Source organism: Taeniopygia guttata, chromosome 5 (genome assembly GCF_048771995.1).
Source record: "Taeniopygia guttata chromosome 5, bTaeGut7.mat, whole genome shotgun sequence".
NCBI classification, from domain to species: Eukaryota; Metazoa; Chordata; class Aves; order Passeriformes; family Estrildidae; genus Taeniopygia; species Taeniopygia guttata.
This window is the reverse complement of record NC_133030.1, coordinates 50,923,629-50,945,709: the sequence shown is the minus strand read 5'-3', so window position 1 is coordinate 50,945,709 and position 22,081 is coordinate 50,923,629. Positions and strand designations below refer to the sequence as shown.

General features: G+C 36.5%; 2 protein-coding genes across 7 annotated transcripts in view; one reads left to right on the top strand and one right to left on the bottom strand.

The window, feature by feature from the left end:
* Positions 1 to 94: 94 nt before the first annotated feature.
* Positions 95 to 4,669, bottom strand: GSKIP (GSK3B interacting protein). Of its 4 annotated transcripts, none has more exons than XM_030274934.4 (3): positions 4,530 to 4,669; positions 2,599 to 2,857; positions 95 to 1,987 (listed from the first exon to the last, which is right to left on the bottom strand). In XM_030274934.4, exons 2-3 carry the CDS (start codon positions 2,854 to 2,856, stop codon positions 1,826 to 1,828), a joined length of 420 nt encoding a protein of 139 aa, XP_030130794.1. In that variant the 5' UTR covers position 2,857; positions 4,530 to 4,669; the 3' UTR covers positions 95 to 1,825. The 4 variants fall into 4 exon arrangements, with proteins under 4 accessions (XP_030130794.1, XP_030130793.1, XP_002200599.1 ...); XM_030274933.4 differs by having other exon boundaries at positions 4,515 to 4,654; XM_002200563.7 differs by lacking the exon at positions 4,530 to 4,669 and adding an exon at positions 3,813 to 3,951.
* The window catches only part of ATG2B (autophagy related 2B), a 45,693-nt gene continuing 27,588 nt past the window's right edge, over positions 3,977 to 22,081 (top strand). For all 3 annotated transcript variants that reach the window (XM_072930381.1, XM_030274931.4, XM_030274930.4), the window contains exons 1-16: positions 3,977 to 4,628; positions 8,066 to 8,228; positions 10,068 to 10,220; positions 11,182 to 11,284; positions 12,153 to 12,315; positions 12,784 to 12,963; positions 13,832 to 13,928; positions 14,971 to 15,153; positions 15,808 to 15,962; positions 16,633 to 16,744; positions 16,898 to 17,159; positions 18,055 to 18,205; positions 18,734 to 18,826; positions 18,995 to 19,183; positions 20,452 to 20,725; positions 21,900 to 22,005. In XM_072930381.1, coding sequence (XP_072786482.1) covers positions 4,467 to 4,628; positions 8,066 to 8,228; positions 10,068 to 10,220; positions 11,182 to 11,284; positions 12,153 to 12,315; positions 12,784 to 12,963; positions 13,832 to 13,928; positions 14,971 to 15,153; positions 15,808 to 15,962; positions 16,633 to 16,744; positions 16,898 to 17,159; positions 18,055 to 18,205; positions 18,734 to 18,826; positions 18,995 to 19,183; positions 20,452 to 20,725; positions 21,900 to 22,005 — 2,546 coding nt within the window. In that variant the 5' untranslated portion in view covers positions 3,977 to 4,466. The remainder of the gene's footprint in view (positions 4,629 to 8,065; positions 8,229 to 10,067; positions 10,221 to 11,181; positions 11,285 to 12,152; positions 12,316 to 12,783; positions 12,964 to 13,831; positions 13,929 to 14,970; positions 15,154 to 15,807; positions 15,963 to 16,632; positions 16,745 to 16,897; positions 17,160 to 18,054; positions 18,206 to 18,733; positions 18,827 to 18,994; positions 19,184 to 20,451; positions 20,726 to 21,899; positions 22,006 to 22,081) is intronic.

Below are 22,081 nucleotides of genomic sequence, written 5' to 3'. Positions count from 1 at the left end.
AGTAGTCCACAGCTATTTAAGATTTTTCTAAGGGCATGATGATTTCAGTTGTTCATTCCCAACTTTACAATAGCTCCACACCCCACAAGAAAACTTCAACACACTGGACCATTTATTTAATTCTTTAGTCATTGAAATTGAACAAATAAATCAGTTGCAAGGAAAAATATTCAAATATAAATTTGCCGAAGTACATTCTCCTCACAGAGGACTAACCATGTGCCACAGACCTGTGTGCAAAAGAGAGCCTATGAACAATTTTTGGAGCATGGAAGCATACCCTAGGGCAGTGGACTAGTTTCAGAAGTTTCAACCCAAAAAGATAATAACTATGAAGTTAAGCTCTTGAAAACAGAAACACTAATTACAGTTGTCCTGTCATAGTTGCACACTGCTAACTCAAAGCCATAACAAAAGCTCTGCTAGGCTTGTCTGATCCATATGACTAACCACAGCAGGTAGAAGCTCTACTGAAGTTACTGGAATCTGTGAGAACCAATAAATCCCTAAATGTGGCTCCAAAAAAGCTACTGCTTGTACTTGTCACAAAAGCATAGAAGAATAATGGCAGGATTTTTTAAAATAAAGACACACAAATACACAATAATAGAATACAAAAGTGTGAATGTCACAGAATGTCAGTTCAACTGTACAAGCATTTCTACCCAACTCTACTTTTTAAAAAGTCTACCATTCAGTACATACTTGAAAAGTTATAGCAGAACAATAGATTTATAAAGAGAGTTGTACCAGTTTTTAAGTACAAAATACAAGTTATATCTTCCAGCTTGTATTAGTCTTAGCAAATTTCATACAGCCTTTGGTTTCAAACCAATATAATGAAATTAACATTACAGTGCTTAGTTTAGTATTCATTTGGAGAGGACACTGTACAATTGAGGGAGAAAACATGAAAACTGGGAATACCAAAGTACTGTATTATAGAAAGTAAAGGTTGAAGCAAAAATAGTCTTGAGTATATCTTGTACATCATGTAAATACACATTCAAAATAGTAAACAGGCCTTCCAAGCCTCTCAAACAGTTGCAGTACAGCATACATATTTATAGCATAGATAACAACATTTTTAGGAAATGTGTAGCTCATTAATTCTGTGCTTAATCATTTGCATTTCGGACAATACATTCATATATAAGCAGCTCATCTCGTGTATTATTTGGAGCTTGCTGGTTGCCATAGACAAGGACAGATCAATTAATGCTGAGCCTTGCTTTTAACTCAGATACTGCCACTATATAAGCAATGCTCAACTGTTGAAGAACCATCTTTCCAGCTACAAAGCTGTCAACTTTCCGATTTATGTATAGCAAATCAAGCAGGAATTCTTTGCATAAGTTTTTCATTAATTATTTCATTAACTGGGTGGAGCAAGTAGTTACCTTCTATTTTAAAAAGAAGGCATGAAAGTTATCAGTAAACACATACACAAAGAATTACTACTTATATCTATAACATTCAGTATCTATTTTTTTAGTTTTGAATACTAAGACTTGGAAAAGAGACCAAGGTTTTTGAACATTGTATGGAGCAACTTACAGGCTCATTTACAACAGAAAGTAAAATTAAGAATTTTTTCTGCTATTTATAAAATCGGCTTTTTATAACATTGTGATATATGCAAAACCACAGTAGCAAAATGTTATACAATATACTTGTTATAACATATAAATAAATGTTATATAATAATGTAGTAGCACGAAGTAGATGTTAATGCAAGAAATGAAGCTTAAGAAGTTTGTAAGGAAGATCTCAGTGCTTCATAAGAATTCCTTCTGGCACTAAATCTTCCTCATATCTGGGTAAATCATGACTGACTTTCTTTCTTCAAAGCTTCTAGTCTTTGTAGTAATGCATTTCCAAACACCTCTCGATATGCAGGGCTGAGAGAGTCCAACAAGGAGTAGACAGTTTCATGATATGGAGTTTGCAGTCTGTCATCAGTCTGATCAAAATCATAAGCTACTACCTGCAACAAAGAATTGGGTGGTTAAATTTCTGTGGTAATGATCACCTTGGTACATGTAGCACAACATTTAACTTTGCCAGTCAGGGTAGTACAGAACAATGTTTTGTAAGAACAAAAAATACTGAATTTAAATCGCAGTCTCTGCTTTCTACTACTGAGCTTACTGGTTATACAGTATTTAAGGCAATTTCCAGTATCTTTTGTCCAAAACTCAGAATGTTAGTATAATACATCCTTTGAAAAGAAGTCTCACATCTACATGTCTGTACAAAAATTAAAAATGGTGCAAAAAAAATTGTATAGATGTTGTATTACTGATTTCTTTGGGTACCTGAGAAATCCAAAGATTGGCATAGCTGTAACAGATTACTGATTCTATCTTCACCATTTTGTGTCTTAAATAAATTCCTGATTTTTTATTAACTTCCCTTCTTGCTTTGTTGGAAGTAACTAGCTAAAGTTCCCTCTTCTAGAAGAAAACATGTAGATCAGGCTTTCATAAAGGTACAAGATGGATATGTGTGGTTGTCAGTGAAGTATTTTTCTAGGCACCTTTTGAATATGGTCATTGTTCAAAACAAAGTTTAAGAATAACAGACAAATTAGTTTACCCTGAGTCCTGCTTCAGTGAGCTCCAGACAATATCTGTTTCTTTCTCTGGTTTCCACATTGATATATGCCACATCCTCTGCACAGGGAAGGGTTTTTGACACAAACATGTTGCTGACAGCAAACAAAACATCATTTACAACAGCTTCGGCTTCTAGTCTCATATCTTTCACGTCTGTTCCTTCGAAGTCTCTATAATCAGAATCCTCTTCAAACCCTGTATTATTGGGCAACTCCATAGGATTGCAATCAGTCTCCATTCTGCATATAAAAACATTTATTTTAGATTTATTATACCACTGCACTCAATATATAACACCATAAAACAGAAGTTGTATTTTAAACAAACATTTAACATTGTCCAAAAAAAAAAAAAGGAAACTATGAGACCCAGTGACTTCCATAACTCATGAAGTGACAGTCTAGAGAACTCAAACACAGGATATTCAGAACAAGGGCTGAAGAAGATTACAAAAACATTAAGAAGTGGTATCAGTATCACTGAGGCTAGTTTTTCTCAGGCAAGTTAACTTGCATTCTGTGGTATAGGGCTCTGTTAAGATTCAGCGGTCATTAATTCTGCACTTTGCTGATCTAGAGTGTAGGAAGAAGACAAGTCATGCCTGCAAAAAGCTAAATCAGTAACTACAGGGAACAAAAACCGATTGCTGGTGCATTTAAGGAAGACTTAGAAAAGTCTATGAACTAAATGGGTTATCAAAGACCTTCGGAATTAAAGGCAGCTGTTTGTTACAGTCACTAAAGAATAAAGCTCCTGTTAATCTTTTAGGCACGACTGCCGATCCATTTCAGAGACACAGGCTGCCGGTCTTTGCGAGCAAGTGGTACCCAAACGGGCACCCCAGGGGGGCCATCACCGCGGCTCCGGCATCGGCCCGCGGGTCCCAGTGTCGCCAGGAGGCCGCAGCTGACACCTGCGGAACCTGCCTAAGGCAGCAGGGAAAGCTCCCGGGACGCTGCCCCGACAGCTCCGGCAGCCGAGCACCGCTGCCGGGAGGAAATGGGGGCTGCCAATCACCGATCCGCAACACGCGGGACAGTCACTCCACGGGATCCGCCGCTTCCTGCCGAATCCCATCATCGACACACAAACAAATTCAAAACAAGCTGAAGGCAATAGGGGAGATGGATACCGAGCTGCGCAGCCTCCCGCTCCCACGGACCGCACGCCCGCCGCGCCCCGCAGCGCACCCACCAGCGCCGGCGGGCGGCCGAGGCCCCGCCGCCCGACCTGCACGGCTCTGGACGCGGCGCGGCCCCGCCCCGCTCGGTGGACAGCGCCCGCCCCGCTGCTCCCCGGGCCGCTCCCCGGAGAGGCGGCCCCGGCGCCACCGGCCGCACGACGCTTTCCGGCCGCGCCGCCCTCTCCCGCGGCCGCTTCCGCCCCCGCCTCCTCCGCTGGCAACGCCACTTCCCGCACGTCACCGTGCCGGTGGTCGGCGGGGGGCCGCTGGGAGGAAGGAGACGAGCAGCCGCGATCGGCCTGGCCGCCCTCGCCGGCGGCGCGGAGCTTACGGGAGGGGCTGCCCTCCCGCCGGACCCCGGCCCCTTCCCCGCGCAGCGCGGCTGCGGCAGCCCCTCCGCGCCCGAGAAGATGGCGGCGGTGTCCGAGTGAGGATGGAGCTGCCTGTCAGCGCCTCTTCGCCCTAGGGCGGGCAGCGCTGCCCCGCCGGGGCGTGAGGGGCGGCGGCGGTGGTGCCGCCCGGCAGCGGGGAGTCCCCGCCGTAGCCCTCGCCGAGGGGCGAGCCTTGGCCTGGCGGCGCCCGCTCAGCTCCTTGGCGCCGCCGCTCTCCGCCCGCCGCCCGGCCCCGTCCCGCCGCCCGGCCTCGGCCCCCGGCGTGCAGCCGCCATGCCGTGGCCTTTCTCGGAGTCCATCAAGAAAAGAGCCTGCAGGTACCTGCTGCAGAGGTACCTGGGCCACTTCTTGCAGGAGAAGCTCAGCCTGGAACAGCTCAGCCTGGATCTCTACCAGGGCACCGGCTCCTTGACGCAAGTCCCTCTGGATAAGTGGGTAAGAGATGCTGGCGCCTCACCCCCTCGGCTCCTGCGGCGTCTGAGGACCAGCTGATTCTCTGCCCCCGGCTGCCACCCACTTTATTTTCAATACCCAGCCTCTTTTATGTAAAAGGCTATAGCTGTAATTAGCATTTAATCTTGGGAACTGTTGTTTGATATGCTAGTACTTAAGAAAAAAAAAATTCGGCATTTATTACAGATGCATTTTTCTAGCCACACTTGGATTGCACAATTTTTAATTATGAGAAGGGAAACAAAAACTGAAAGAAGGCAATAGCTGCCGATATTTCAGGGAGAACGAGCTAGTGTACCCGAAACTTTTAGAAATCCCTGTAGTTAGTGAGAAGTATGTTTACTGACTACTAGAGATGGTCAAAACAAAGTAATCCCTGTGGTATCTATGCTTTGTCTTTTCTTGGAGACATCTTGGTTCTTAATGATAGTGTTATGCTGTGTAGTTCTCTAAAGGTTGTCTCCTCGTCTTGTAGTGGTGAAAGTACTTGTTGACAAAAGGAAAGCTGATTTTTGCTGGAATTTGCTCAGCAGCTGGCCTGTCACACTCCAGTCCTGGCATGTATGTTTTTTGAATATGTCTATATCTATACACACATGTATATTTCCAGCCTACTCTAGAGACACACCTTTGGATTACTGCGTTTGTAACATTTTGTAAAGGTTCTTGGTTTAATTGCCGGCATTACTGAATTCTGCCTGTGAGTCGAGTGTCTGTTATGAGGACACTTAAGCACTGCAGTGAATCAGTCACTGACTTTCAGGGTAGCTCAGATGATGAGCTAGGTCCTTTGCATTAATATTTTCCAAACCACATTTTTATTATGTACTGGTATTAAGCCATGCAGAATACATTTTAAAGTACATGTGAATATATGATGTTTTCAGGTAATGATTTTTAATGTTGTTAGTGTGAAAATATGTTTGAAAGTGGTAGGGGACAGACGCTTGTAGAAATGCTCAATGTTACCAGTGTTTGAGTGTGGACTTTTTTTGTTGTTTGCTTGTTTGTTCCTTCTTTTCTTTTCTGGCTGTGTCTGCAGCTTGTTTTCTGTGGCAGGCTTGCGGTGAGGCTGCCTCGCTTTAATTGAGTTGTTGTGCCCTCTAGTGGGTGTCGAGCACACTTTGCGAGTCAAAGTGATATTATTTAAAATGTAAAATACTTAATAACAAAGCAGTTATGGGCCAGTACTAAACGAAGTGTGCCTAACGTGTACACAGTGATTAAATGAATATACTGTAATGCTTAGGGGATCTTCCCCATTTGTGGATCAGCAGTTTTCTGTTCCACTTGTAAACAATTACATGTTTGAGGTTCTCTGCACGTGACTCATGTATGACAGATTGCAAAAGCAGATGTCACGGAAGTACTACAGCTCTTTTTTCCCCCTAGTCACTGCAACCTTGTTCTCAATGAATCACCAGGATGACTGTATTTTTACATGGCACACATTTTTACAGACACTTCTGTTCATCTCAGCACTGTAGATACTTTAGCCAGCATTGTGTTTATAGATTGTAGAGATATGTAGGAATTCCTGGGCTATTAATGTAATGCTTATGGCTTTTGGGCTGTGGGTTATTCAGAAGAATCAGAATGTAATACATGAGTTTGTGGTTGAATTTTAGTATACATTAAATACTACTTTTGTGGACTGTTGATCAATAGTTTGGAAACAAGTCCTTATGTGAAGGCTGTGCTTCAGTTTTAAAATTTCACTTAGAATGCTCCAGTTACTTCCTTCTAGGAACATCTGGCCTATTTATGAAGCAATTTAGCTCAAGAGTGCTTCAGTTTTTTTGCTTTTAGTTAGTAAATTTCTATTTTAAAATAATAAGCAGTGTACTAAAATACACTTACTTTTTATTGCTATGCACATGGGTAGCAAAAATACATCTGAGTCAGATTTATTAAAATTATGGTAGCTATCTTATTTCTTGCTATAGCAAATTATTTGTAAATTCATTCAAACAATTTAAATGAACATGTGGTATTTTAAAATAGTTTTCATCTCTAACAGTTATTTTTGCCTTATTTTACGCTATTGCCATATCTGTAATTCTTAAATATAAGCCCAAATATGTTTGCACTTTTATATTATTAATTTTATAAAATTCTAATGTCACTGAATTTTAGTTGATTATTTGATTCCTGCGTAATTTCCCAGTAGGACTGTTCAGGTTCTGTTTCTTTAAAGTTTGTCTTTTGCCGCTGCTTGAGTGGACTTTGGAACAGGAACTAGAAAAGCTGAACATGCGAGGCAAGCAAAATTCTAAAGGCAAGGTTATTAAGAGCATAAGGAGAGCAACAAGTTAATGTGATGGGAAAATTGCACCTGGAGATATAAGACTAAAAATAAAGAAAATATGTTTACAGAAAGTTACATTTTAAAAATTATTCTATATAATTGGAATATAATTTTAAATACAAAAAAGAGTGGCAAACAACTTTTAAGTCCTTATTTCTTTCAAAACTTACAATGTTGAATTTAAGCATTTTCACAGGTAAAATCAGTGGCCTTGTTCTAAACTCAGGAAGATCAAAACCACACTTTCTCTTGCCAGTTGAAGATTGTCCTTTTATTACAACCACAGTCTTTAGGAGGGTTTTGTTTACCTTGGAAAGTTACACTCTCTGGATTTGGTATGTGAGTAAGATTAGGATTTGTTTCATTAAGGCAGCCTAACTACTTCTTGTCTAAGAACTTAAATTTTAACTACATTTTAAAATCAAAGCACAGGCAGGAACTTGCTTTTTTACTAGCCTAAGTGTGAAGAATATGTTTAATGTGTATGGATGTAGTGAAACCTATATAGAGCAATAGGGGAGTCTTCTGAGGATTGTGGAAAACTTGAAAATCTTAAATGACTATGTTAGAGCTGGTATGATACTTTGGACAACTTGATGGTAGCAGTGTTTATAATGCTATTATAAAGGAATGCTTTATAAATGACAAGTATGTTACACAGCAAGAGAGGATTGTTTGGGTCCATTGTTCCACTGTCACAGAAAAGTCAAAAACAAACTTTACATTGAAATTACATACTATGAAATACTCCTATCATAGAAACCAGATACTTCTTGTGCTTTTACTGTCAGCCTGTTTTCCGTTTTCTTCAAGTACTGCCTAAGAAAGAACAGATGAAATTTCTTAGTATTCTCATATTTATAAGAGTAAGTTAGCAGACATTTTTTTTGTATAGTGTAAAAGTACAGATTTTTCAGTCACCACAGAGCAATTCTAAAAGCTTGGTAGTGTGAAATTGCAATGGAATTGATATAGTTGAAAGTGTCTATTTTTTTGTCTGACTATAAATAATTTTCTAGTAATGTCAAAGTGTTTTTATTTGTTCAATGCAAAATTATGGCTATGATTTAAAAAAATTATTATTTTTAATTTTTATTTTGTTGTTTTATAGTGTCTTAATGAGATCCTGGAGTCTGCTGATGCACCTCTGGAAGTCACAGATGGATTTATCCAGTCAATTTCTTTATCTGTCCCGTGGGGGTCGTTGCTGCAGGATAACTGTGCATTAGAAGTAAAAGGATTAGAGATGGTCTTCAGGCCAAGACCAAGGCTTGGTAGGCTTGTTTCTTGATTTTAGAAAAGGAAGTTCTTTACAGTTTTTCAGAGTAAAAAGTCTACCCTTCTTTAGTCAATTCTTAGCCCTGTTTAAATTGTCATTTAGCTTCCATACATTAATGATTAAGAGTTAATAAAAAAAGAAACTGCCAGGTGTTTGTCAGTTGGCTGTCAACTCAATTGTTGCTCAAATTATTGTGTTAAATAATTTAAAATGCTTATAATATTCCTACTGTTGTATGTCTTCCAAGCTGTATCAGACTTATAGAAATGGAAGTGTGGGAAGGAGTTTTTGCAGTTTTTGGGTGTTTTATTTGCAGTTCTCTGAGGCAGTGTTAGTAGTTGGCTGTTGGGTGGCAGCAGGACAACATCATGGTGTAAGACTGGGGGGTTGTGTTATGGGTGGTTCTGTCTTTTGTGTATTTCAGACTAAAAGATGCATCTTGTTATATATTTAGAGAACAACAAATGCAATTTAATTGCTCTTGCAGTGTGAAGTAATGACTTTTAAGTACTCTAAATCCATACTAACTGTGATTATAATGCTGAGGGTTGTCTGAGTTCTTCCAGCTTGTCTGTATCCAGATGCTTGTTACTGATCTACTTTTGATTGTCCTGGTGATAAATTTTTACTGGTCATCAAGCTTCCATGAATTCTGTGGAACACACAGTTCATTTTTAGTTGTGAAAATTGTTTGAATGTCTGAAGGATTTCAATTTGGTTTTCTTCTTGTAGTGTAGAGGTGGAAAAAAACATGTTTTTAAACTTAAGAAGAAAAAAAAATGTGTAAAACTTATTTTTCAACTTTTGCGAGTTACCTTAAATGACTTACTTGCTTACATGTACTCTACGTTTCATCTGTAGTTGTTTAACTGGAATTAAGTTTGGACCTATGTTACTTTCTGATGTAAGATTATTGCTTTGAAGAAATGGTAGTATTAGGAAGAAACCTTTATTTCTTCACCTGCATCCAGTTAGTTCTCTTTGATGTACAGTGCTTTATAAGAGACCAAATAGTGTAGAAAGAACCCCATGGTGCTGGTTTTATCACACATCTATACCCACGTGGAGGTTTCCAGTCCTGAATGCTTAACTGGAATGTTTTGCCTGCTTAACACAGTTGTATTTGAGCTAGTTTTATTTTTGTCTGCCTGTACTGGAGTGTGATAGTTGAATTTGATTAACTTTTCTAATCCACAATTTTATAGTATTTGCTCACAATGGCTTTGGCAGTAGCTGATAGGAATGCATTGTCAAGTTAATCTGGCTGATGAAAAACTTGTTCAGCTTAATACCTGCTGTGCTCTTGGATTTTATTATGTTTTACTTATAATTTCAGGTCTGTGTTAGGCATTTAAAATGGGTTTTAATGTGCTAAGATAACATTTTAAAACTTCCTTAGTGTTTCTCCATGCAAGATATGTTTCAAGAGGAATAAGAAACTTTGAAATAATTCTTAAAAATGGGACTTAATTAATTGTGCCAATTATGCCTTCAAAAACATACCAATATGGTGGAAGAACTCCAGAAATTATTTGTGTTTTAAATTAGTTAAACCGCTGCTAAAAATTGATTACATTGTTGATTACCTGATTTCTTCTTGTTTATACTGAGTTTTCAAATACCAGAATCTTACCAGTGCAGTCTAAACAGATAATGTTAATTTTAAAGTAGTAAATTCTATAATGAGCGATTATAACTTAAATTTGTTTTATGTATAACTTCTTTATAAGCTGTTGAATCTCTTTGCTGGATGTGGCAAGTATATTGATGTGTTTTGTCTTTATAGTTTCATAAAGTCCATGTTTAATTTATTAAGACTTATTTTACTCCACAGCATCTGGTTCTGAGCCTATGTATTGGTCAAGTTTTATGACCAGTAGTATGCAGCTTGCAAAAGAGTGTCTTAGCCAAAAATTGACAGATGAACAAGGAGAAGGGTCCCAGCCTTTTGAAGGACTTGAGAAATTTGCAGAAACTATTGAAACAGGTATGAATCAATTATTGAGATTTGAATTAGCGTCTGAGATTTAATTGGTTTTCATTATGTCTCAGTTTTACAAAATGGCATCTCAACTGCCATAACTTATATGAATATTTTTCATTTGTTAGCTGCTTGTAAAATCTCAAGAGGAATGTTGGACAAGTGATCTTGATTTTGAAGTGGGGAAAAAAAGCCCCATTTACTTCCTAATGCAAACACTTCCCTCAGTGGACAGATTGAACTCTGTTTCAGGGCGAGTTGGTGTCCTGAATAAATCGATAAATCTGTGGCTGGGGGATTGATGACATGTCTTAGTTTTGGAGATAGTTGTGTAATTCATCTATTTCTAATAGTGATATTGTTGAAGGAGAAATGGAAAATATTTCTTCAGATGTATTTGTGCAAATCTGACCTGTTATGTTGTATAAGTCTCCGTAATCACACCTTGTTGATAGAAGTACTTCAGAAACATTTTTGTTGGAGGTGGTTTTTCTAAGTGGACAAAATAAAGGGCTTATGACTGCATTATGTGGTGGAGAACTTTGTGCAGGAATGTCTGAGCTAAGGGAAATGTTTCAAGTCCCATGTGGAGATGGAATCACTCAGTCCAGGCAGCGTGCTGCTGCAGCAGTGCTTAATAGTTAAAAATATGGTGTACAATGAAGATGTTACTTTGCTTGAGGATCATCCACACTGAGCTGCAGGAAAACTTGGTTTGAGCTGTCTCTTATTCAAATGTGTGAGCCTTAGAGAGCAGTTGTATGCCACAGATAAACGTATTGGTCACTTAATAGGCGTGTATATTGTCTGTTGAAGTCTTGTTGCCTTATTAAATTCAATTGATAATTTCCACTGAAATAAATATTGAGAGCTTAAAATTAAAGACCGTTTAATATGGCTACAAAAGTAATTTTTCAGTAACTTGACTTAATAGTCTACACTGTATTTTTTTGTTTTCTCCTTTAAGTTCTAAGAAGAGTGAAAGTTACCTTTTTGGATACTGTGTTACGAATAGAACATGTGCCGGAAAACTCTAAAAGTGGAACTGCACTTGAAATCAGAGTTGAAAGGTGATTTTTTTTTTTTAATCTGTGGATTTTTTTCCCCTAAGACACTTCTTGCCATTTCCTGTAAAATACATATTACTCATACAAACAAGTTCTTAGTATATAGTTAGACACTTGCTCTTGAGCACCTCTTTTATAATGCTAGTGAGTGTTGTCTTCACTCAGATTCCACTTAGCATGTTTATGCTTAAGTTTTATAGCCATCAAATTGGAAGAGTTCTGTTTTTTCCCAGGATACATTTTCATCAGCTCTTACAGTTTATGAATAACATTTCTCAGACATTCAACTGCCAGTGTATATTGTTGGCCAGCCAGGCCATGTGTACAATTAGAAAAGCAAACCGACCCTTTTGAGTAAGACACTTTAAATCTTTTTAGTAAAAGGTACAGTCCTGAAAAACCCCCAAAACCCTGAAAGAATTTTGGTTCTATGTGAACGTTCAAAAGAGCCCATGTGAATTCTGTGATTACTTTGAACATGAATACTGTACATGTTCTTAATGTAGATTATTTTCAACCAATGGGAGAGTGTAATCATACTTTCTTGCAGAGTATTGAGATCAGCATTAAATAAAACTGATGTTTACCAAGAATTGTTAAATGAAATATATTTGGTTTTATAACTTTATAAGCTTCAGATTGTGTTCTCTAGGGTATGTTCACATTGGAAACATGTCTTGATTTTGTGGTGTCCCATAGAGAAGATTTCCACCCATTTCCAGAGAGTGCTGGGTTTTCATTTCATGACAGTGGACAGCACTGTAAAAGTATGAAGAAAGAGACAGTGTACAAACTTAAAGGTTAAAAGGCACAAGAGAAGTAACAATTTTCATGCACCCACTGTCTGCATTTCCTTTCTTTTGCCTCCCAGAACTATGTACTGTGATGAAACTGCAGATGAGTGCTCTGGAATTAATGTACATCAGCCCACAGCTTTTGCTCACAAATTACTGCAGCTCTCAGGTGTCTCTTTCTTCTGGGATGAGTTTCCTGCATCAGCAAAGTCCTCCCCAGTGTGTTCAGCTACACAACTGGTAAAAATAAATACATTATATAAGAATGTAATTTGATGAAAGAATATATTGTTATGCTATTAGATTAATTCTGAAGGATACAGAAGTTGAACTTGTACTTAAATTTGTATTTGGGAAGTTTTATAACAAGTTCCTGTTGATTTTGAGGAGAGGCAAGGAAATGGACTTTAGGACTGAGTAGAAATTAGGAATATTGTACTGGAATCTGGTCGCAACTTTAAGAACTAGAAGTTGTAATAACCCTGCAATTCACTATTCTGTGGAAACTGCCTCTTTTTCAAAGGCCTAATGCTTTGCATTCTATGTGCCTTGTTTTTTCACTGTTATCAATACATGTTTTTAAAGCCTTTGTCAAATTTATAGTTTGTCAAGTGATTGTGTGATAGGCATATTTGAAATGCTTGTGTTTTGCATTTTTTTCCTAAGAAAGAGGATACATTCTTATTCTTTTATCTGTAACTTTTTAAGGCAACTGAACCAAAGCTTTCACCTAGCTGGAATCCAAAAATAATTTATGAGCCACATCCACAATTAACAAGAAACTTGCCAGAAATTACTCCTTCTGACCCTGTACAGATCTGTAAGCTGATTGGTAGAATGGAATTGAGCCTAACATTAAAACAAAATGAAGTACTTCCTGGAGCTAAGGTTAGTCATGTTTTCTGGTGTTTAAATGAGTAGTTCTGTGGAATTTTTTTTCAGTACATATGGAAAAGGTGTAATATTCTCAGGGGAACAAAATTGCCATAATTTTCATGTTGATTCTTTATGCTAATAAATATGTGTAAAAAGACCTTTTTATGGTAGTCAGACAAGTCAGGGCACACTGAAATCTGTTAAATGAGAATTCCTGTATGTTAGAGAGAGACTGAATTTAAGTGTTCAAAAAACAAGTAGACATGATAGTGAGCATATAAGTAAAGCTCTCCAGTTTTTAAATTGGCTGTTGACCTATTTTGAATAACATACTATATGTTATGGAAAGCATAAAGTTTCTACTGCAATAGGGAAGGGTTTTTTTATGTCCAGCAATTTGTAGCCAATCTTCAGCTGTTCTTGTTTATTCAGTTAAGAGTCCTTGGTGTGAAATAGAGAAATGCTGCCAATTTCAAAAGTATTAATATACAAAACAAAAGACCTTTATCAGTGTAAGGTCTATTTCAAAAGGCGTTTACTTGAGTATTTCATAATTAATAAGTAAGACTAACTTAATTTTTGATTACTTTGGGAATTGTTAAAGAAAAAAAAATTTAGCAGATTAATGGAATTTTTGTTTTTTTTTTCCTGTTACGAGATTGTGTGTTTATTTTAAGCTGATAGTCAGTGACACACCTGCATTTATCCTGCCAAGCTCCAGGTTGGAAGAAACACAAAATTATGTTTCTAGTTGTTTTATAGAATATGAAGATATTGATGTAATGACTGTATTCTTTTCGCCGTAAAAATCTATTATCCAAGTAATGTAAAGAAAAATTCCTTGAGTGCTCTTGACAGCATTCTTTCCTTTTCTTTTTAGTTGGATATAGATGGACAAATAGATTCTGTACATCTGTTTCTGTCACCAAGGCAGGTTCATCTTCTATTGGACATGGTAGCAGCTATTGCTGGACCAGGCAAGTATTACAAAAAACGAAAAGATAATTTTTGCAAGATAAAAATGTTTCCTCAATTGAAAAAAGATTGTGGTGGTGCATTATTATGAGTTTTTATCTGATTTTAGTAAAATGCTTTGTAGCTTCTCTGAGTTAGGACTATGATTAATTTTTTGTCTTCAGTTGCAAATTGTACATCTAGTAATGAAAAAAATCAACAACTAAGGCTTGACACATGACTATATAATAATAGAAGAAATGAGGAAATTCTAGGTGGAGAAAGCAAGGAGACCATACGAATTCTGGTTCTTGCAGCTTCTGTTTCACAAGAGGAACTTTGCTTTTCTGTCCTGTGTTTTAGTGACAGGCTCAGAAAATGTAGAACAGACTGTAATTGAGTTTGTTTGTCTGTATTTGTGAAGAACTAAAAGCAGTGTTTCAATTACTGCAGTAGAACTATGAGAGTGCTTTTGGTTTGTTCCCCTCATCTATTTTATGTAACAACACTTGTTAAGGTAAATAATATTTTTGAAAGATATGTCATATGCTGGGTGGGTGCTTAATATTCTTCTTTTATATACTTGTATTTAATATACTTTTAATATATATTTTAATATACTCGTTATATTGGACATGTTCACTGTCTTTGGACAATTGGAGAAGTATTACATACAGTTTCCCATGTGTGTCATCTTCAAACCTGAAACTCTAGTAATTCCTTTATAGTAAAACTTTTAAGAGGTTGTGGCCTTAGTCTCTAAAGCTGACTGAGAAATGTATGCGTATTATATGCTAACACACTGCATATATAACCTTGAAATGTTTTCATCAAATGTGAAGTTAATAAATGCTAAGAGAGAGTCTGTTCTGAGCAAGTAAAACCGTCAAACCAACAAAATGCACAAATACACACATCTGATACATGACAGATAAGTATGTAACTACACATGCAAATATATACACAGTGATTCATTTTCAGATTAATTTTTGAATTTTATTAGGGATACAGTCAAGGAAATTACAGTAGGCTTTCTGTCTTTTTTTTTTTTTTTTTTTAATTCAGAGAGTCTGAGCAGGATAGAATTGTCAAATAAAGATAGGAAGAACCGGCCAATGCAACAGGAGGACGAGTATCGGATTCAGATGGAGTTGAAACGTTATTTAAGGAAAGAGTCTTTATCTGCAGGAGCATCCTCTGAGCAAAGCTTCTATGAGACAGAGAGTGCCAGAACGCCTTCTAGTCGTGGCAAGTATAAAAGATAATGCAGAATAGCAAGTAACCTGGTGTTAAGATTGTTTAAATTGATTGTTCATCTTTTAGTCTTACCAATTTATGTATTAAAATAAGTTTGACCTGAAGTAATTATATGCCATTAATCATAATTTTCAGTAAAAAATTGACTAGTTTAGGTATTAGGCTAGACTTGATTCAGTATTTCTGTAAAACTGTTCCATTTATATTAATGTGAAACATGCTTAAAACACATACAGTGTGGCATCTTTTCAAATGTGTGGTTGAGGAAAGCACATCTAGAATAATAGTTGTATTTATCTGATTTTGTGTGAATACTTTTTTGTTAATTATTTTTAATGTGAAATACTTTGATTTGTCAAAAGGAGAATGTATCAATTTATAGAAGTGGTACCAGCTTGTATGTGAGGATGAGATATTTAACTGTTCTAATATTCATGAAGTTTTTTGTCTTTTGATTTTTATTTAAATCTCTCTCCACAGCCACTACTATGGTCATGTCAAGAAAACTTGGGACTTCTGTAAATGATGTATTTAGTTGGTTATTCTAGCAGTTAGATTTCTAGACTTAAGAATACATTTCTGTTAGAAATAAAGAGTTTTTTAAAATTAGTAAATAACTCTTAATTATCTGTGGTTCTGTACTAGAGGAAGAAGTTTTCTTCTCAATGGCTGAAATGGACATGTCCCACAGCCTTTCCTCCCTTCCACCTCTTGGAGATCCTCCAACCATGGATCTAGACTTGTCTTTAACCAGTACATACACAACTACACCAGCAGGATCTCCACTGAGCACTACAGTGGTATAGTATTAACTGCATTTGAAATCTTTCAGAAATTAACCCTTCTGGCCGAAACTGTTGCATAATTGCTGCATTCTTTACAATGTCAGGAACTGTTGCAAAATTCTAGAACAATTGAAATGTTTAGAGGTGATAGTATTCCTTTTCTGCTATGAAAATGATAGTGGAATTATTCTCATTTATTTGGCTAAGCTAGGAAATCTGTTTTCAAATGCCTTGAAGCTTATATAGGATGCTTCATGATTTATTTTCTTTTGAGTTACCTGGTTTTCTTTTAAAATAGACTACACAGCTAATGTTGTATGAAATTGTAGTATTAAATTTTTCCTCAAAAATATAAAAACTATGCTGTTGTTATCACTATCTTTCCCAAATCTCTTGTGTACCTAAAGTTTTCCTTAATGAAAACTGTGGAGAGTAGTTGTAGAACTAGAAAATATATGCTCGTGAGGAGTGCAATTTTAGCCTTAAAAACCTTTGGAATTAAAAAGCATATCTTGAAATAAAGCATACCCGCACTGATAAGCTGAGCACTAATTCTCCATGAAATGGCATGCTGTTGATTGTTTAGCATGTTGGAGTTTTTTGGTAATTTACCTTACCGTTTATGTTTGATCTAATGTCTGACAACTCTTTGCAAATTTAAGGTCATATATATTTTTTGTTTTAGCTGCAACCGACTTGGGGTGATTTTCTTGATCGTAACAAACAAGAATTACAGCCTCCAAGAGGTTCCTCGCTAACAGCCAATATGGTTCACCAGACTTCCATAAGAAGGACATGTAAGTAACAACAGATAGATAATTTTCCCTAGATAATTATGAAAATGAATTGTTATGCAGCAACTGGGTAAAAAGAATTGAAAATCGAAAGTAAGATGATTTTATAAATGTGTTATTGCTGAAAAATTATGTGAACTTAATTTTGTATTTCAGCTATTCCATCCAGATCTGTTTCTGTGGATGAATCCAGACCTGAGCTACTTTTTAGACTGGCAGTTGGAACTTTCTCAGTGTCTGTACTTCATATTGACCCTTTACCCCCACCTGAAAGTTCACTGAACCTTAACCCATTGACACCAATGGCTCGGGATTTCTTTGCCCGAATAGAAAAGATTGAGCCAGTTAAGTTTTCAACAGAAGATTTTCTGTCCTTCCGAGAAGTATTTGCAGAAGCTTGTTCTCATGATCACCTTAGGTATAACTTTGCTTATTAATAAATATAAGTAACAAAAATATATTTTAAGTAAATTTGAATTCAATAAGTTTATTTCCATAGGAATTGTGTCACTTAGTATTTGAATTGCATTAGACTTCTTTATTAATTTCAAAATAGTCTTGTATTTTGACATCTGTTGTCCAAGACATATTTTTTTAAAAAATTAAAACAGAAGAAGAAAGGGCAATAAACATTAAATAATAATGTTTAATATTATAAACATTAAAATCACCTAGCTTTTTAATATATGAATTAAATTAGGTACAGTTTCTATGATAGAAGCCTGGAGAGTCAAGAATAATTAAGTAAATTATTTCTTTAGAAATAGCTGTGTTTTACAGAACTATCGTTATTCCAATATAGTGATTACTGCTTGAAGGAGCTTAGGGTTTTACTTAGTGCAAAATACAATATCAGTAGGGATGAAGCCTAAGTGAGAACAAGATAATAAAATCAGGCAACAGTCTTTTTTTGCAGAAATTTTTACCATCCCAGAACAGTGTATGAAGTAAAATATTTAGGGGTATATATACCTTTTCTTAACTTGTGTATGTAATTTAGACTTTGTGAGACATTTGACTTCTTCATTGTCTAAGGATGTTAGTTTTATATGAACTGCACCTCAGATTAGATGCCTAAAATGTTCTTTACAAATTTCTCTGTGCTGTTGATTATGTAACATGACCTGCATTGTCTTTGTTGCTAAATCTCTTGTAATTAGATATTTTAATATATTTGGAGGAATTATGGTGTTTTAATGATTTTAAAAGGATTGTAGTGATCCTTTTTTTGCCTACTTAGGTCTAGGTCTTGACTTTTCATAATTGTTATAGATTTATGCTACTTTTAATAATTCCTAATTTTAATAATCCAGGTTTATAGGTACTGGCATCAAAGTGTCTTACGAGCAAAGACAAAGGACCGCCTCGCGAAGTTTTAGTACTGACTTATCCATTGGCGAGATGGAGTTCCTGGAATGCCTTTTTTCTACTGACTCTCATTCCATGCAGCCTCACTATACAGAGGTATGTTAAAAAGAAAGGGAGTTCCATAAAAAAGAAATGTTAATTGTGTAACTGAGAATGGTAGATTTAAAAATGGTTGTAATTTGAATGTTTCTTAATGTTTTTTAGTTTTTTAAATATGTTACCATTTTGAGATAAAATTTATATTTTGATTCTGAGTGCAAATAGTGACCCCAACTTCTGTCATGCCTGACAGGAACAGCAGCAAGTGACCAAACTTTGTTGGTTACTTCTTTTGAATATGGTTTGGGCATTAGAGTACATATTTTTCAAAAACTAAGCAATGGAGTTGAGCAATGCAAAGGTTGCTTGTGTTGTGATTATTCTTCCAGCTCTTTTAATGGTCAGAGACATCCAGTAAGGTAGCTGAATGTGTGGATTGAGTAAACAGTTGAGCTGGGGTTCTGTTCACTGACTTCATTTTACCTAGAACAGCCTGTCTGTTCTAGGTAAAATGTAATAAATATGTTTTCCTGTGGCAACTCCTTCTAATTTATTAAACATTTTGACCTTTTTTTTCTTCTGAAGCTACTGACATTTCATTCTGAAGAAAGAAATGATTCTCATTCTATGCCATGCCTTCAGCTGCATTATAAGCATTTAGATAATAGAGGACCTCAGGTAAGATGGAAGAATAAAATGACTAAGTTTTTGTACAATAGCCTTTGTCTAATTTGGTTAATTTGAACAGAAAATTGACTGTAAAACAGAGTTCATAACTCCTACTTACTATAATTTGTTTCACTGTGTTGTGCTGAAGATTTTAGTGCTTTTTCTCTTTCTTTTCAGGGTAGTCAAGGGAGACTCAGTTCTGTTCCACAGAAAGCAGAGTTACAAATAAAGTTAAGTCCAGTGTTTTGTGAGCTGGATATTAGTATTGTAGACAGATTAAATTCCTTACTTCAACCCCAGAAACTAACTACAGTGGAGATGATGGCATCTCACATGTATGCTTCTTACAATAAGCACTTAAGTCTGGTAAGTTTAAAGTGAAGTTGATTAATAAACTTGCTGGGTTTTTTTTTTGCAGAAAGAAGTCAGGGTGACAGTAAGCCTCAGACTGCCAGTTCTGATTGATTTGTGGTGGCTGAGGTGCCTTTTTTTAGTGTGAGAGGTTTTTTTCATTTGGTTGGTTGGCTGGGGTTTGTTTGGTTTTTTTCCCAGCTTCTGACAGTCTTATTTTGCATTAGTGATTGTGTGCTCGAAAACAGACCAAAAGATAGTGGTAGATGCTTCACAAACTGCATAAATTCTCAGCTTCTTGAAGCAGGGAGAACTGGGCAAAAAGACTAATCTTGACTGACTTCTCATCCCTAATCTATCCCATCCTGCTCTCCAGCAGCTGATATAAAGCTTTGCTAACAGTTCCACTTCAATGTTGAAATCTTCAGTTGTCACAATCAGCCCAGTTGTCTCTGCTGTGTATTACCTGCTTTTGGGGTAGGTAACAGAGAGAATGGAGGGCATATGCATTGCATTCTAGTGATCTGAGACCAACAGAAAGAAATTGAAGCTTATTTACCCTGGTTTGAGTTGTCACAATAGCATTAAAGACTTTTCTTAAAATACTTGCGAAATGATTAATGCAATTAACTGATTTTCTGCATAGCAACAAAAATCTTCATGTAATTTTATTGCTGCATTTACTGATTATGGAAAAATCAGCTTTCAAAACTATTTAAGAGACTCCGTATATAAAAAAAATTGTAAGACATCAGTAATTTCTGTAAATATAACTGTCTTGCAAGTTTGATTCCTTTCAATGATCAGCAAAAAGGGGAGGGTGTGAAGGACATGAAAGTGACAGGAGCTGGACACCCTGACTTCCTGAAAGGGACAAATACACATGATAGCAATTCCTACTTTTTCAACAAAAGTAGTTTTTAAGCAGTTGTCTGAGACATGCTATTTCCTAACTGCAGCTGAGTATTGATTGGTACTCTATCTCATTTAAGAGGAAAAAATTGCAAAAATAGCAATAATTTTTCTTAAAGATTGATAATCTCTGCAAAAACTTCTAAGTAGAATCTTTATGACACCAATAATATGACACCAAAAATATCCTAAGAACAGTTGCAGTTGATAGTGATGTGTTTTTTCTGTGATATACAAATAATTTTCATTTTCACATATTGAATCATCAAAAGCTTCCCAATAGTCACTTTTAATGACATTTTCTCTAATTCATATGTGTTTTTAATTCACTCTGACTTGTGTTTTGTTTTTTTGTTGTTTGGTTCTTTTAGCATAAAGCATTTACTGAAGTTTTTCTGGATGATTCACATACTCCTGCAAACTGTAGAGTTTCAGTTCAAGTCACTGCCCCAGCATTGAAACTCTCTGTTCGCTTCCCAATACCTGATCTACGGTCAGATCAGGAAAGAGGACCATGGTTTAAAAAATCACTTCAGAAGGAGATTCTTCATCTCGAATTTACAGATGTGGAATTTAAAACTGAATTTTTAGGAGGGTCGACTCCAGAACAAGTTAAATTAGAGCTTACCTTTAAAGAGCTAACTGGTAAGAATGCTAATAGTATATTCAGAGATCGTTTTTTATTTTTCTAGGTACTGTGTAGTTGAGAGAAGGGTCTTCTCATATGGAGTAACTCAGGAAGTATCTTTCCACCTGAATTTTGGAGTAGATATGATCTCTCTACTGTAGTTTTGTGTTCTGTACTAAATACCAACCTGAATCCAAATAATACTACTAGGAGGAGAGGCTGTGTGTCCAGTTCTGGACTTCTCAGTAAAGAAAGACAAGAAGCTGCAGAGGGTCCAGTGGAGACCACAAAGCTAATGAGGGATCTGGAGCATCTTTTATACAATAAGAGGCTGTGGGAGCTGGGCCTCTTATTGTATAAAATTCACTTTTAGGGTTATAAAATTCACTGAAGAGAGTCTGGCACCATCCTCTTGGCACCTGTCTTTGAGATATTCACATACTTACCAGATTCCCCTCTGATAAGTATGTGAATATCTCAAAGACAGGTGCCAGGAGGATGGTGCCAGACTCTCTTCAGTGGTGCCCAGTGACAAGGAACAATGGCCATAAACTGAAACACAAGAAGTTCACATTAAAATGAGGAAGAACTTATATACATTGAGGGTGGCTGAGCACTGGAACAAGTGCCCAGGGAGTCTCCCTGTCCAGAGACATTCACAACCCACCTTGGATGAGTTCCTGTGTAACCTGCTCTACTTGACCCTGCCTTGGCAGAGGGATTTGGCTAGATAATATCCAGAGGTCCTTTTCAACCCTAAAAGTGATGTGATGCCAAGATTGATTCCCTAAATAACTATAATTGAAAAACTTTAATAATTTCATGCTCTAATATCTTTAAAAGTAATAAATTAATGAGACTGATATTTGCAAACTTCTCTGCTGTCTTGTTTTGTGTACTTAATCAAGGCTCTGACAAAATACAGTAATGCTATAAATGTAAATGCATATATCTATGCATTAGAATCATCTGATTTTCTAACTACTGCTAGCTAGAAAATAATGTGAAATGCTTTTTTTCCTAAGAGTTAATAATTATTTTTTTGAAAGAAGAGATGACAAAATTTGCTTAAGTAGCTTAGTAAGTAGCATTGACTTGGAGTCTTGTTAGACTCTAACCTGAAGAGTGGCTAACCTGAAGTTAGCAGTTGTCATTCACCTGTTAATATCTAAAACATCTCTTTCTGTTCAGGTTCATTTGAAGAAGATAATGCAGAAACACCAGTAAAATTTTTTCAGGTATTAGGTGGCACAGATGGAGATATAACATCATCATCAGACAATTTTGACTGGCCTCGGTAAAATAAATTTTCATATTTTTAATGTGGATTGATTAAATTTTAATGAAGCATTGTTGTTTTTCTAATTTTAATG

Bases quoted from the DNA above. Each gene is read 5' to 3' on its own strand.
- GSKIP (XM_030274934.4), bottom strand. From the start codon at position 2,856: ATGGAGACTGATTGCAATCCTATGGAGTTGCCCAATAATACAGGGTTT. The intron at 1,988-2,598 runs GTAAACTAATTT...TCTTTGTTGCAG, and splicing joins TCACTGAAGCAGGACTCAGG to GTAGTAGCTTATGATTTTGA.